The 17,092-nt window shown below is 44.0% G+C and overlaps 1 protein-coding gene across 1 annotated transcript in view; it reads right to left on the bottom strand.

Annotated features, from left to right (window-relative positions):
* Positions 1-16,818, bottom strand: part of LOC126213317 (pancreas transcription factor 1 subunit alpha-like) — a gene marked incomplete at its 5' end in the record, with an annotated part of 87,310 nt that extends 70,492 nt beyond the window's left edge. Inside the window, 2 exons of the mRNA XM_049941003.1 lie at positions 4,705-4,885; positions 16,687-16,818. Coding sequence (XP_049796960.1) covers positions 4,705-4,885; positions 16,687-16,818 — 313 coding nt within the window. The remainder of the gene's footprint in view (positions 1-4,704; positions 4,886-16,686) is intronic.
* Positions 16,819-17,092: the final 274 nt, after the last annotated feature.

Raw genomic sequence — 17,092 nt, 5'->3', positions numbered from 1 at the left:
CGAGAAGAGGACATAGACCGAACTTCCCTTTCAACAGTAAGGCTCCGAGAAAATGCTGTACCATGAGTTTTCCCTACACACCCAAAACATTTGCAAAAGGTATGTTAATTCAAAGAACTAAATTCTTAGTTTTCAAGTTCACGTTTCGTTATAATACGTACGTATCGTCGATAATCGAAGTGTTGAGTAACTCACTTTGTCTTCATCATGCACCAAATTGAAAGCTAACACTACATTAACTGGCGTAAAGTATAGGCCTAAACAGGACACTGTGTAGATTTGCCATTCTATGTACCGTATTTCAGTAAATATTGGTGGTAATGAAGAGTGTTTCCCAGTAGTGTAACGTAACTGAAATGTCCCAGTACGTATTACAAACAAGATGTATTTATGGGGCTTTGGAGGGAGGGTGTTGTGTCTAGACAAGACAGCCTAGACGCAATGAGAGGAAGCCGAAAGGCACGCGCTTAAACTCACGCAGGCAGGGGAGAGGTCTGAAACAGGATACGTAATGAATGCTATAAAGAAAAGTACGTAGCTTGTGGAATACTTAACTTTAATCCACATTTGTAGAACATCGCTCATGTACAGATATAATCTCCATTTTCACTATACACTGGTAATGGCGCCTTGCTAGGTCGTAGCAAATGACGTAGCTGAAGGCTATGCTAACTATCGTCTCGGCAAATGAGAGCGTAATTTGTCAGTGAACCATCGCTAGCAAAGTCGGCTGTACAACTGGGGCGAGTGCTAGGAAGTCTCTCTAGACCTGTCGTATGGCGGCGCTCGGTCTGCAATCACTGACAGTGGCGACACGCGGGTCCGACGTATACTAACGGACCGCGGCCGATTTAAAGGCTACCACCTAGCAAGTGTGGTGTCTGGCGGTGACACCACAGAGGGTATAGCTAACTTAGTTTTCAGTTTCTATTATTTAGTTTGTGATACACGTTTATTACTGAATTAACAAAATTGTATCGTTTACATTGAAGGCAAGCTATTCGTAATATTACATTAAAAACTATTTTTAATCAGATGAAATGCGGAATTTCGCCTTTACGAGATTTTATTTTAAACAAAAACTTTGAAACAACCAATCTGATGACGTTACATGCGTATATGGTGCAATTAGCGACTGTAATACACGCAGCGCTATAGCACACTGGCAATGTTTTGGTCAGAGTGTCACGGCAGCGAGCCACGCCCCCATGGCTTCAAAACGTAGTACGGCTGGGATACGTAGCGCCATCTCCCCTTATTCTTACCTCCATGGTTTGGAAGCCAGTGTAGGAGCCCGCCTGCTGTGTGTTGGGCGAGCGGTCGTCGCCGAGCTGCCGTACTGCCGTGTCCGCCAGCAGCGACACAGGATTGGGTATTTAGTTGATATTTTTTATAATTTGCAGCGCGCTTATTAATTTAAAGAAAAGGGTTTGTCTATGTGCGAAGCAGCAGGCGGTAATTTTGAAAATGACAGGAGTTGAATTCTTAAGGGAAACCATTGTTAGATTAAGTATTGACTTTTATCATTGATTTCTTTTGTAATTGTCAGGGAATTGTTTCACTGTGTATTAAATTGAGAAGTATTTCAGTGTGTCTCAAGAGTTTGATTAATTTGTAATATTGCTTTAACGCCACTGGAGGCAGATTTACATACGAAGCGATTGTTCAAAGAGCTTCTAGCGTTTTGTTAACTGAATGAGAAAGAATCACTTTCGGAATATAGTTTTCTATTTAGGTTATCATTTATCGAGTTTAGATTTGACCAAACCCTTTCTCTTGAATTATATATAGTTGTAGTAAGCAGCAGCAGCCGCAGCAACAGCAGGAGCCGCCATACAGAACATGCATTGCACTCAGCATGAATAATAGGGTTTTTTTATGTTTTTGTTAAATAATGGAATGCAGGAGATCAGGCAGTGGCAGCAGAAAGACCAAGTAAGTTATCTGTTGCGCACAGGACCAATAAAAATAAAATAAGAGTTTAGGCGATCTCTGTAATAGTAAAGTTAACAAGAGTAAAAAATGGTTCAAATGGCTCTGAGCACTATGGGCCTCAACTGCTGTGGTCATCAGTCCCCTAGAACTTAGAACTACTTAAACCTAACTAACCTAAGGACATCACACACACATCCATGCCCGAGGCAGGATTCGAACCTGCGACCGTAGCGGTCGTGCGGTTCCAGACTGTAGCGCCTTTAACCGCTCGGCCACTCCGGCCGGCTAACAAGAGTAGAAGCAAGATATTTTCAGCAGAAAACTCGAGATAAGAACATATACAGCTCGCTACTTTCAACCGACGAGGCCTCATTTGATCGTGACGATATTTCGAACAGCAGGAATTACCATGTGTGGGATAGGGGAAAGCTTCACGCTGTCGTAGGGTCACACGATCAAGTACGTTTTGGTGTCAATATCTGACCCGGCATTGTAGGCGACAAACTCATTGGGCCATGTCCTCTACCTGTATGGCCACCTCTACTTGGGGTTCGTGCAGAGCGTTCTACCTGAGTTGTTGGAGACCGTAGCCTTGTTTGTTGGTGAGAGGATGTGGATGCAACACCGCGTCCCTTCAGTGCAGATGTCCGCATCCATCTCAGTGCTGTATTTCCTGGTGGCTGGATTGGAACGGCAGGTCCTATTCCTGACCTGAATCGCCTTGATTATTTCCTGTGAGGATACCTGAAGCATCCAGTGGATGCAGAGATGGAACTGTTGTTGTTGTTGTTGTCGTCAGTCCTGAGACTGGCTTGATGCAGCTCTCCACGCTATTCTATCCTGTGCAAGCTTCTTCATCTCCCAGTACCTACTGCAGCCTACATACTTCTGAATCTGCTTAGTGTATTCATCTCTTGGTCTCCCTCTACGATTTTTACCCTCCACGCTGCCCTCCAATGCTAAATTTGTGATCCCTTGATGCCTCAAAACATGTCCTACCAACTGGTCCCTTCTTCTTGTCAAGTTGTGCCACAAACTCCTCTTCTCCCCAATCCTACTCAATATTTCCTCATTAGTTACGTGATCAACCCGTCTACTCTTCAGCATTCTTCTGTAGCACCACATTTCAAAGCTTCTATTCTCTTCTTGTCCAAACCATTTATCGTCCATGTTTCACTTCCAGACATGGCTACACTCCATACAACTACTTTTAGAAATGACTTCCTGACACTTAAATCAATACTCGATGTTAACAAATTTCTCTTCTTCAGAAACGCTTTCCTTGCCATTGCCAGTCTACATTTTATATCCTCTCTACTTCGACCATCATCAGTTATTTTGCTCCCCAAATAGCATAACTCCTTTACTACTTTAAGTTTCTCATTTGCTAATCTAATTCCCTCAGCATCACCCGACTTAATTCGACTACATTCCATTATCCTCGTTTTGCTTTTGTTGATGTTCATCTTATACCCGCCTTTCAAGACACTGTCCATTCCGTTCAACTGCTCTTCCAAGTCCTCTGCTGTCTCGGACAGAATTACAATGTCATCGGCGAACCTCAAAGTTTTTATTTCTTCTCCATGGATTTTAATACCTACTCCGAACTTTTCTTTTGTTTCCTTTACTGCTTGCTCAATATGCAGATTGAATAACATCGGGGACAGGCTACAACCCTGTCTCACTCCTTTCCCAACCGCTGCTTCCCTTTGATGCCCCTCGACTTTTATAACTGCCATCTGGTTTCTATACAAATTGTAAATAGCCTTTCGCTCCCTGTATTTTACCCCTGCCACCTTTAGAATTTGAAAGAGAGTATTCCGAGCCGGCCGAAGTGGCCGTGCGGTTAAAGGCGCTGCAGTCTGGAACCGCAAGACCGCTACGGTCGCAGGTTCGAATCCTGCCTCGGGCATGGATGTTTGTGATGTCCTTAGGTTAGTTAGGTTTAACTAGTTCTAAGTTCTAGGGGACTAATGACCTCAGCAGTTGAGTCCCATAGTGCTCAGAGCCATTTGAACCATTTTTAGTATTCCGATCAACATTGTCAAAAGCTTTGTCTACAAATGCTATAAATGTAGGTTTGCCTTTCCTTAATCTATTTTCTAAGATAAGTCGTAGGGTCAGTAGAGATGCCAGAATTGTACTGCCTGTGACGTGACTCGAAGCACACCAGGGATTTTTGTCAGGGTGCGTCAGAATTGTGTTCGCCGATGGTCACGCTTGCATTTAGGTTGATGACCGTCAGTTGCAGCATGTTTCTTAAGATACAGTGCAAATGGTGCATTAATTGTGTCAGTGATAGTATTTGCAGTTAACTGTAACTGATGTTAACTAAGATGTACTCAGTAATGTGATTTTATTCCTATTATCGCCTTAAGCTGGTTTCTTCGACCACAGGTGTGTGCGTGTGTGTGTGTGAAATCTTATGGGACTTAACTGCTAAGGTCATCAGTCCCTAACCTTACACACTATTTAACCTAAATTATCCTAACACACACTTCCATGCCCCAGTCCATGACTGCATCGCCTCAGACTGCTCGGCTCGACCCCAGGTTCCCTGCCTGAAATTGTTCAGTGGCGCATCGTCTATGTCCTGTTAAACTTTTGCATGCTCTTACAGAAACAACCTTATACATCATAAATGTTTGAGACTTGAAAAGATGTCTGGAACCACACGGTTCATGTTGATTAAATTGGCAGTGAAAGGGATAACAGAGACAGGTGGATATAAACTATTGCATGTGAGAGTGAAGCAGGCTGTGTACCGACCCCTGAGGATGACCTTCTTGGGCTGATCGCGCAGCGGGCCGTGGCCCACGCCGCGCAACCCGCCACCGCCGAGTCCACCCCCGGCGCCGCCGCCGACGCCTCCTGCCGCCCCTGCACGGTCCGACGCCACCAACTCGCTCAGGAAGTTGATGTAGCCGATGGCCAACTTCAGCGTGTCCACCTATCAATAGATTTCTGCAATGTAAAGAGAGGAAGAGAGAGAGAGAGAGAGAGAGAGATACAAACTTAAAGGAGAGAATTGAGTGACAGAAAGATAGAGAGAGAGAGAGACTTAAAGGAAAGAGTTGTGTGTGAGAGAGAGAGGGGGGGGGGGAGAGATACAGACTTAAAGGAGAGAATTGAGAGACAAAGAGAGGGCCGGCCGGTGTGGCCGTGCGGTTAAAGGCGCTTCAGTCTGGAACCGCGTGACCGCTACGGTCGCAGGTTCGAATCCTGCCTCGGGCATGGGTGTGTGTGATGTCCTTAGGTTAGTTAGGTTTAATTAGTTCTAAGTTCTAGGCGACTGATGACCACAGGAGTTAAGTCGCATAGTGCTCAGAACCATTTGAACCATTTTTGACAAAGAGAGACAGAGAGACTTACAGGGAAGAGATAGAGAGAGAGAGAGAGAGAGAGAGAGAGAGAGAGGGAGAGAACTGAGAGACAGAAAGAGAGAGAGAGACTTAAAGGGAAGAGTTGATTTTGAGAGAGAGAGAAAGAGGGTGAGAATTTAGAGACAAAGAGAGAGAGAGAGACTTAAAGGGAAGAGTTGATTTTGAGAGAGAGAGAAAGAGGGTGAGAATTTAGAGACAGATAGAAAGAGAGAGAGAGAAAGGGAAGAGGGAAGAGTTGACAGAGATAGATAGATAGAGAGAGACAGAGAGAGAGAGAGACAGAGACAGAGGGGGAAGTAGAGAGGGAGAGAGAGGGAGGTAGGCAGAAAGAGAAGGAGAGATACTTACAGGAGACTTAAAAGACAGGCAGAGAGAGGGGGGTGGTGGTGGAGGGGAAGAGAGAGAAACTTAAAGGAGACAGGGGAAGGGAGTTCTCACCAATACTACAAGGGTCACTCTTTAACAACATCACACTAACAAATTAAACAGCTCTCAGCCATTACTTATACGAATCTATTTTTCCTAGCTAAAAGCTCACTTAAAAAATGCAAATAACTACTCACTTAATAAACTGAAAATAATTCACCATAGAAACAAGAGCTCATCGAAGTTATTTCACGTGCTCACATAAGAAAACTGGACAGGAAATACTGGGGACATATACAGGGTGTATAAAAATAAATCATCCGAAAAAAAAAACTTATGTTGTTTTAGATATGTGCGTGAACAACGCACTGTTGGAAAGAGGCAACTCTCGAGCTTTAAATGGTTCCCACTTCAGTTCTAGTAAAAATGGTTTCGGGGCAACAGAAAGCGTTTTTTGTTCTGCGTTTTCCGCAGTGCGAGTCAGTAATAACTGTTCAGTTATTTAAGGTACCAAAAATGGCGTAATAACAGGGAGGGAGGTCCGAACTGTATGGAGGGTGGCCGAGAACCTCCCACTTGAATTTCTGCAGGAGTGTCGCGACTGTGTTGGCCGTGTGAGGCTTTTGCATTGTCGTGGAGCATAATGACACCACACGTGAGATTGCCTGGTCGTTTTGATTTGATCGCTCGGAGGAGGGTGGTCGAGGTTTGCGAGTAACGCTGGGCATTCACTGTTGTCCCTTGCTGCAGGAAGTGAACCAGAAGGGGAACATCTTGGTCAAAGAAGAACGTCAGCATAACCTTTCCTGCACTCGCGTGGACGACAACGCCCAGCTGTACGTGCAGAACTGGTTAACATCGTATCCCCGGGAATTTTATGAGACAGCCATTCACCGCCTTGTGTCACAGTGGGGAAAGTGTCTCAACAGTCAATGCTTCTAAAATACAGGCACTGGTTTCTGTAATTATGCCTCCGGCTCGTTTCTGTTTGAACGCCCCTTATAGTAGGAAAGAAAACAAGGATTTTTGGCTCAAATAGCTCTGAGCACAATGGGACTTAACTACTGCGGTCATCAGTCCCCTAGAACTTAGAACTACTTAAACCTAACTAACCTAAGGACATCACACACATCCATGCCCGAGGCAGGACTCGAACCTGCGACCGTAGCGGTCGCGCGGTTCCAGACTGAAGCGCCTAGAACCGCTCGGCCACTTCAGCTGGCGATCGGCAATGTAAAATTGTTCGATATTCTGAGGAAAATAGGGGTAAGCTATAGGGATAGTCGGGTAATATACAGAACGTAGCCGGCTGGGGTGGCAGAGCGGTTCTAGGCGCTATAGTCTGGAACCGCTACGGTCGCAGGTTCGAATCCTGCCTCGGGCATGGATGTGTGTGATGTCCTTAGGTTAGTTAGGTTTAAGTAGTTCTAAGTTCTAGAAGTCCCATAGCGCTCAGAGCCATTTGCACCATACAATAGGTACAAGAGTCAAGAGGGAATAATGAGATTGGACGGCCAAAAACGAAGAGCTCGTATTAAAAAGGGTGTAAGACAGGGATGCAGTCTGTCGCCCCTACTGTTCAATCTGCACATCGAAGAATAAATGATGGAAACAAAACAAAGGTTCAGGAGTGGAATTAAAATTCAAGGTGAAAGGATATCAGTGATACGATCCGCTGATGATATTGCTATCCTGAGTGAAAGTGAAGAATAATTACATTATCTGATGAATGGAATAAACAATCGAATGAGTACAGAAAAATGGATTAAGAGTAAATCGAAGAAAGACGAATGTGTAGAGAAGTAGCAGAAATGAGAACGGCGAGAAACTTAATGTCGGGATTGATGGTCACGAAGTAGATGATGTTAAGGAATTCTGCTAGCTAGGCAGCAAAATAACCGATGACGGACGGAGCAAGGCGGACATAAAAAGGAGACTAGAACTGGAAAAAAAGAGCATTCCTGGCGTAGAGAAGGTTACTAGTATCAAACACGGGAAAAAACACAGCATCATACTTGTAAACGGAACAGGCACTTGCAATATCCTACGTATCCGATATTTGATAGTCTGCGATTTTTACATCCCCTGCTACACGGTAACTACACTGAAGCCCCAAAAGAAACTGGTACACGCATGCGTATTCAGATACGGAGATATGTAAACAGGCAGGATAAGGCACTGCGGTCGGCGGCGCCTATATAAGACAACAAGTGTCTGGCGCAGTTGTTTTTATTTATTTATTTCACTATTTGATTACAAAAAAGGTGAATGAATGAGTGTGAGAATGTGTTAACTGCAATATGTATGAGTGTCTACAATGTGTATATGGTGTGAATGTGTGAGCGAATGGGAGAAAAAAAATAAAAAGATAAAAAATAAAAATAAAGAGAAAGTAAGGAAAAATAAAAATAAAAAGAAAGTAAGAAAAAATAAAAAATTAAAAAGAAATAAAAAATAAAAAATAAAAATAAAGTAAGAAAAAAGAAAAATTAAAAAGAAATAAAAAAATAAAAAATAAAAATAAAAAGAAAGTAAGAAAAAAGAAAAAATTAAAAAGAAATAAAAAATAAAAAATAAAAAGAAAGTAAGAAAAAAGAAAAAAATTAAAAAGAAATAAAAAAATAAAAAATAAAAATAAAAGGAAAGTAAGAAAAAATTAAAAATTAAAAAGAAATAAAAAATAAAAAATAAAAATAAAAAGAAAGTAAGAAAAAAAATTAAAAAGAAATAAAAAAATAAAAAGAAAGTAAGAAAAAAGAAAAATTAAAAAGAAATAAAAAATAAAAAATAAAAATAAAGTAAGAAAAAATAAAAAATTAAAAAGAAATAAAAATAAAAAGGAAGTAAGAAAAAAGGGAAAATTACAAAGAAATAAAAAAATAAAAATAAAAATAAAGTAAGAAAAAAGGAATAATTAAAAAGAACTAAAAAAATAAAAAATAAAAATAAAAGGAAAGTCAGAAAAAATTAAAAAGAAATATAAAAATTAAAAATTAAAATAAAAAGAAAATAAGAAAAAAGAAAAAATTAAAAAGAAATAAAAAAATAAAAATAAAAAGAAAGTAAGAAAAAAGAAAAAATTAAAAAGAAATAAGAAAATTAAAAAAATGAAAAAATTATTTTATCCAACCAATGTCTTCTTAAATCATTTAAAAACAGAAAAAAACAAGACAACCAAAAAAGCTATTGGTTTAATGTCAATTTTTATTATTGAAGGCTTGAGCTTCTATTTTCAGACTGGGCAATCCTTGATGCCCCAATATATTCTGCAGCGCCGGCGCAGTTGTTAGATCGCTTACTGCTGCCACGTTGGCAGGTTATCAAGGTTTAAGTGAGATTGAACGTGGTGTTATAGTCCGCGCGCGAGCGATGGGACGTAGCATCGTCGAGGGAGTGGTGAAGCGTGTATCTTCCAGCAGGGCCATTTCATCAGTGTGCGGCGAATATCAGGAATCAGGTAAAACATCAAATCTCTTACATTACTGCGGCCGGAAGTAGATCCTGCACGAACGGGACCAACGGCGACTGAAGAGAATCGTTCAACGTGACAGAAGTGCAACCCTTCTGCAAATTGCTGCAGATTTCAGTCCTGTGCCTCGGATTGAAGAGTTCCTGGATAGCAGAACGCAGCATGTCATTCTCAATGGAGAGTCTTCCGAAGTAAGAGTGATTTCAGGTGTGCCGCAGGGGAGTGTCGTAGGACCGCTGCTATTCACAGTATACATAAATGACCTTGTGGATGACATCGGAAGTTCACTGAGGCTTTTTGCGGATGATGCTGTAGTATAACGAGAGGTTGTAACAATGGAAAATTGTACTGAAATGCAGGGGGATCTGCAACGAATTGACGCATGGTGCAGGGAATGGCAATTGAATCTCAATGTAGACAAGTGTAATGTGCTGCGGATACATAGAAAGATAGATCCCTTATCATTTAGCTACAATATAGCAGGTCAGCAACTGGAAGCAGTGAATTCCATAAATTATCTGGGAGTACGCATTAGGAGTGATTTAAAATGGAATGATCATATAAAGTTGATCGTCGGTAAAGCAGATGCCAGAATGAGATTCATTGGAAGAATCCTAAGGAAATGCAATCCGAAAACAAAGGAAGTAGGTTACAGTACGCTTGTTCGCCCACTGCTTGAATATTGCTCAGCAGTGTGGGATCCCTACCAGATAGGGTTGATAGAAGAGATAGAGAAGATCCAACAGAGAGCAGCGCGCTTCGTTACAGGATCATTTAGGAATCGAGAAAACCTTACGGAGATGATAGATAGACTCCAGTGGAAGACTCTGCAGGAGAGACGCTCAGTAGCTCGGTACCGGCTTTTGTTAAAGTTTCGAGAACATACCTTCACGGAGGAGTCAAGCAGTATATTGCTCCCTCCTACGTATATCTCGCGTAGAGACCGTGAGGATAAAATCAGAGAGATTAGAGCCCACACAAAGGCATATCGACAATCTTTCTTTTCACGAACGAGACTGGAATATAAGGGAGAACCGATAGAGGTACTCAAAGTACCCTCCGCCACACACCGTCAGGTGGCTTGCAGAGTATGGATGTAGATGTAGATGTAGATGTACAAGTGTGAGCATGCGAACAATTCAACGAATACTGATCGATATGGGCTTTCAGAGCCGAAGGCCCACTGGTGTACCATCGATGACTGCACGACACAAAGATTTACGGCTCGCCTGGGCCCGTCAACACCGAATTGGACTACTGATGAGAGATGTTGCCTGGTCGGACGAATCTCGTTTCAAATTGTATCGAGCGCATACACGTGTGCGGGTATGCAGACAACCTTATGAATCCATGGACCCTGCGTGTCAGCATGGGACTGTTCAAGCTGGTGGAGGCTCTGTAACAGTATGGGGCGTGTGCAGTTGGAGTGATATGGGACCCCTGATGCGTCTAGATATGACTCTGACGGATGACACGTACGAAAGCATCCTGTCTGATCACCTGCATTCCGACGGACGTGGGCAATTCCAGCAGGACAATGCTACACCTCACACGTTCAGAATTGCTGCAGAGTGGCTCCAGGAACACTCTTGCGAGTTTAAACGCTTCCGCTGGCCATCAGACGCCCACGACCTGAACATTATTGAGCATATCTGGGATGCCTTGCAACGTGCTGTTCAGAAGAGATCTCTACTCCCTCGTACTCTTACGGATTTATGGATAGCTCTTCAGGATTCATGGTGTCAGTTTCCTCCAGCACTACTTCAACCATTAGTCCATTCCATGCAACGCCGGCCGCTTTGGCCGAGCGGTTCTAGGCTTTTCATTCCGGAACCTTGCTGCTGTAAGGGTCGCAGGTTCGAATCCTGCCTCGGGCATGGATGTGTGTGATGTCCTTAGGTTAGTTAGGTTTAAGTAGTTCTAAGTTCTAGGGGACTTATGACCTGTTGAGTCCCATAGTGCTCAAAGCCATTTGAACCATTTTTTTTAACAAGCTTATCGAATGCTGCCAAAAAACTGGAACTGTGAACCCCAACCGTTATGCAACTGATTCCTCATCGCAAAGCCCGCTTGGGACGAACGCAACAAGGTCCTTGGCGACCTACAAGGAAGAGTAAGGCAACATGGTGTCACAATTAATTTGGAAAAAATCTTTTTCGGAGCGAGGAAGGTGGATTTTCTTGGGCACGTGATTTCGACTGAAGGGCTTGCACCTAATCCGGAAAAACTGGAAGCTATAGCCCAATTCCCGAGACCACAGACCAGGAAGGAGGGTTCCCGCGTGTCGTAAATTGTTATAAGAAGTTTATCAGAACGAAGGCAGCGCACTTGCCGCAGTGGATACACCGGTTCCCGCGAAATCACCTTCTTGCAGCGGTGTACCGTAGGTCTCTAGAAGAGCGTAGCGTTCCAAAGGATTGGAAAAGGGCACAGGTCATCCCCGTTTTCAAGAAGGGGCGTCAAACAGATGTGCAGAACTATAGACCTATATCTCTAACGTCGATCAGTTGTAGAATTTTGGAACACGTATTATGTTCGAGCATAATGACTTTTCTGGAGACTAGAAATCTACTCTGTAGAAATCAGCATGGGTTTCGAAAAAGACGATCGTGTGAAAACCAGATCCCGCTATTCGTCCACGAGACTCAGAGGGCCGTAGACACGGGTTCCCAGGTAGATGCCGTGTTTCTCGACTTCCGCAAGGCGTTCGGTACACTTCCCAACCGTCGTTTAATGAACAAAGTAAGAGCATATGGACTATCAGAACAATTGTGTGATTGGATTGAAGGTGCCTAAATAACAGAACTCAGCATGCCATTCTCAATGGAGAGACGTCTTCCGAAGTAAGAGTGATTTCAGGTGTGCCGCAGGGGAGTGTCGTAGGACCGTTGCTGCTCACAATATACATAAACGACCTTGTGGATAACATCGGAAGTTCACTGAAGCTTTTTACGGATGATGCTGTGGTATATCGAGAGGTTGTAACAATGGAAAACTGTACTGAAATGCGGGAGGATCTGCAGCGAATTGACGCATGGTGCAGGGAATGGCAATTGAATCTCAATGTAGACAAGTGTAATGTGCTGCGAATACATACAATATAGCAGGTCAGCAACTGGAAGCAGTGAATTCCATAAATTATCTGGGAGTACGCATTAGGAGTGATTTAAAATGGAATGATCATATAAAGTTGATCGTCGGTAAAGCAGATGCCAGACTGAGATTCATTGGAAGAATCCTAAGGAAATGCAATCCGAAAACAAAGGAAGTAGGTTACAGTACGCTTGTTCGCCCATTGCTAGAATACTGCTCAGCAGTGTGGGATCCGTACGAGATAGGGTTGATAGATGAGATAGAGAAGATCCAACGGAGAGCAGCTCGCTTCGTTACAGTATCATTTAGTAATCGCGAAAGCGTTACGGAGATGATAGATAAACTCCAGTGGAAGACTCTGCAGGAGAGACGCTCAGTAGCTCGGTACGGGCTTTTGTTGAAGTTTCGAGAACATACCTTCACCAAGGAGTGAAGCAGTATATTGCTCCCTGCTACGTATATCTCGCGAAGAGACCTTGATGATAAAATCAGAGAGATTAGAGCCCACACGGAGGCATACCGACAACCCTTCTTTCCACGAACAATACGAGACTGGAACAGAAGGGAGAACCGATAGAGGTACTCAGGGTACCCTCCGACACACACCGTCAGGTGGCTTGCGGAGTATGGATGTAGAAGCAGAGTTTAAGCGCTGTCGGGAGTGGTCGGCACTTGGATGGGTGACCGTCCAGGCCGCCATGCGCTGTTGCCATTTTTCGGGGTGCACTCAGCTTCGTGATGACAATTGAGGAGCTACTCGACCGAATAGTAGCGGCTTCGGTCAAAGAAAACCATCAACTAACGGCCGGGAGAGCCACGTCCCTCCTATCCGCATCCTCCACTGAGGACAACACGGCGGTCGGATGGTCCTGGTAGGCCACTCGTGGCCTGAAGACGGAGTGCTTGTTAGAACGAAGGAGAATGGAGCACCGAGACTTCGTGTCTTAACAGGAAAGAAGACACCATGGGTTTGGGATGAGGCAGCCGATCATGAATTCAATTCGCTTAAACAGGCCCTTGTGGGGGCACCTATCCTAGCTCACCCTGATTTAACAGCGGATTTTTGTATGTGGACTGCACAGCGAGAAACAGGTCTTGGCGTAGTAATATTCCAACAAATTATGGAAAAGGGGACATTAGTAAACAAGACGATATCATTTTGGAGCCCAGTCCATACAAAATGCGAAAGGAATTACTCAGTAACTGAGCTGGAGGCATTGCCTATCGCGTAGGCTTTCAAAAGTTTAAATATTTCCTGCTTGGACACAAGATCCATGTCTTTAAAGACCATAGAGCGTTGGAATTTTTGCTGTCGGCAAAATTGAGACACGATAGGCTGACAAGGTGGGTTTTATTTCTCCAGCAATTTGACTTCCGCATCACACATGTCCCGGGAAAAAACAAATGTAATTGCGGATGCACTTTCACGTTCGACGATTGGGAGACCGCATGCAAAGGGAGAAAATGCGGAGGATAGTGACTTTAGTCGCTAATATTTACTATCAAAAACTGTCTTGATCACAATTTATTTATTGTGGTGACCGGTTTCGACCACTACTGTGGTCATCTTCAGACCAATGAGTAAGCACCTCCTTCTACTGAGGGATTCTCCAACACAAGGAGGTCCTTATTCATTGGTCTGAAGATGACCACAGTAGTGGTCGAAACCGGTCACCGTAATAAATACATTGTCTACATCTACATACATCCTCCGCAATCCACCATACAGTGTGTGGCGGAGGGTACCTCGTACCACAACTAGCATCTTCTCTCCCTGTTCCACTCCCAAATGCAGCGAGGGAAAAATGACTCCCTATATGCCTCTGTACGAGCCCTAATCTCTCTTATCTTATCTTTGTTGTTTTTCCGCGAAACGTAAGTCGGCGGCAGTAAAATTGTACTGCAGTCAGCCTCAAATGCTGATTCTCTAAATTTCCTCAGTAGCGATTCACGGAAAGAACGCCTCCTTTCCTCTAGAGACTCCCACCCGAGTTCCTGAAGCATTTCCGTAACACTCGCGTGATGATCAAACCCACCAGTAACAAATCTAGCAGCCCGCCTCTGAATCGCTTCCACGTCCTCCCTCAATCCGACCTGATAGGGATCCCAAACGCTCGAGCAGTACTCGAGAATAGGTCGTATTAGTGTTTTATAAGCGGTCTCCTTTACAGATGAACCACATCTTCCCAAAATTCTACCAATGAACCGAAGACGACTATCCGCCTTCCCCACAACTGCCATTACATGCTTGTCCCACTTCATATCGCTCTGCAATGTTACGTCCAAATATTTAATCGACGTGACTGTGTCAAGCGCTACGCTACTAATGGAGTATTCAAACACTACGGGATTATTTTTCCTATTCATCTGCATTAATTAACATTTATCTATATTCAGAGTTAGCTGCCATCCTTTACACCAATCACAAATCCTGTCCAACTCATCTCGTATCCTCCTACAGTCACTCAACGACGACACCTTCCCGTACACCACAGCATCATCAGCAAACAGCCGCACATTGCTATCCACCCTATCCGAAAGATCATTTATGTAGATAGACAACAACAGCGGACCTACCACACTTCCCTGGGGCACTCCAGATGATACCCTCACCTCCGATGAACACTCACATACTGGGTTCTATTACTTAAGAAGTCTTCGAGCCACTCACATACTTGGGAGCCAATCCCATATGCTCGTACCTTAGTTAGGAGTCTGCAGTGGGGCACCGAGTCAAACGCTTTCCGGAAGTCAAGGAATACGGCATCCGTCTGATACCCTTCATCCACGGTTCGCAAGATATCATGTGGAAAAAGGGCGAGTTGCGTTTCGCAGGAGCGATGCTTTCTAAAGCCGTGCTGATGCATGGACAACAACTTCTCTGTCTCAAGGAAATTCATTATTGATACGTCCCCTTACAAAAATTAGTGAATTACTGTGCGGGTAAACACCTTACGTTATTTGAGTTTCAAACAGCTGAGCAAAACTGAACCTACTCAGACATTTCTCTGTTTACTTATTCTGATCATCACTAAACAGACACACAGTATTTTTAGCGCAACGCAATCTGACTTTCAAAAATCCCTATAAAAGAATGGCCCTGACGAACAATAACCTGCACCTTTCATGAATCACTTACCTCACAAAAATCTTCGTTACTCGAACTACTGCAATACAGCGAGCGCCAATACTGCCAGCTGAATAAAATATTCTAACTACTGAAGGCACTAACTACGGATAGGGATAGTTAGCAAATGAAAGATTTTGATAAAGAACAAACAATGTATTTACCTTAATAGTGTCCAAAAGTCAATATATATATATATATATATATATATATATATATATATATATATATATATATATATATATCAGTTAATGACATCCAGTCTTACAAATTTACTGTCTCCGATGGACACACGTCCAGATCGTCCGCTCTCAAAACTCCGCCATCTCTCTCCCCACATCCACCACTGCAGGCGGCTCACCTCCAACTGCCTAACGCTACGCGCTGTTCACATCCAACTGACCAACACTACAATAGCGAACATTCCAACAACAATGCCACCCAGCCACAGACTGCACGCAGCACAGCCAGTGATTTTCATACAGAGCGCTACGTGGCGTTACCAACATAAAAACATAAACAGCCTACTTACATTATATTCGAACTGAGAATATGTCCGAGAATCCTGCAGCAAACAGATGTTAAGGATATTGGTCTGTAATTTTGAGGATCCGTCCTTCTACCCTTCTTATATATAGGCGTCATGGAAGGAGAAACAGCATTGGACGTATTTTTTGTTTTTTTGTTTTATTATCCGCTAAATCGATTTTCGGTCACTTACTGACCATCCTCAGTGCTGTAATATACAATTTAAATTGGTTGGCACTGGTGTCAACAAGCTTAGAGCGATCACATAAACTATTTAAATTGTATATTACAGCGCTGAGGATGGTCACTAAGTGACCTAAAATCGATTTTGCGGATATTAAAACAAAAAAAAAAAAAACAAACAATACGACCAATGCTGTCTCTCCTTCCAAGTATATCCATTATGTGGTCGTGGTGCACAGGGCACTCCATGGAGTCGCCAATCAATACAGGCGTCACCTGCGCTTTTTTCCAGTCGCTCGGGACTTTACGTTGGGCAAGAGATTCGCGATAAATGCAAGCCAAGTAAGGAGCCAATGCAGTAGAGTACTCTCTGTCAAACCGAACTGGAATCCCATCAGGACCTGGCGATTTATTTATTTTCGGCCCATTCAGCTGCTTCACAACCCCACGGATATCTATCACTATGTCCTCCATACGGGAATCTGTACGAGACTGTTTTTGATAGTAAATATTTGTAACACTTTGATCACTGTTCACTCCCATAATCTATTCAAAAGTAATTACTTCAGTCACTTTCTGGTCTCGGCTGACCGGGCACGCACCTTGGACAGCCGCTTCTCGTAGGGCAGGGTGGGGATGTGCGCGCGCAGCCCTTCGAACGCGTCGTTGATGCTCTGCATCCGCCTCCGCTCGCGCAGGTTGGCCGCCTGCCGCTGCTGCACCTGCTGCTGGGGGCAGCGACCGCCCCCGCCGCCCCCGCCGCCCACGGAGCTGCAGCGCCGCCTCCCGGACTGCGACGCCGCCTCCAACGGCCCGCCGCCGCCGCCGGCGCCGCCTCCGGGGGCCGGAGACGTCGCGTGGTTGTGGTGGTGGTGGTTGTGGTTGTGGTGGTGGTGGTGGTGATGGTGGTGGTGTCTGCAGCCATGGTGGTGGAGGTTGTATTGGTGCTGCCTGCACTCACACGGGCGGCGAGGTTATCACGTCTACAGGGGCAGCAGACTCACATAC

Source organism: Schistocerca nitens, chromosome 11 (assembly GCF_023898315.1).
Source record: "Schistocerca nitens isolate TAMUIC-IGC-003100 chromosome 11, iqSchNite1.1, whole genome shotgun sequence".
NCBI lineage: Eukaryota > Metazoa > Arthropoda > Insecta > Orthoptera > Acrididae > Schistocerca > Schistocerca nitens.
Note: the sequence above shows the minus strand (reverse complement) of the source record. Positions and strands in the feature narration are given on the sequence as shown.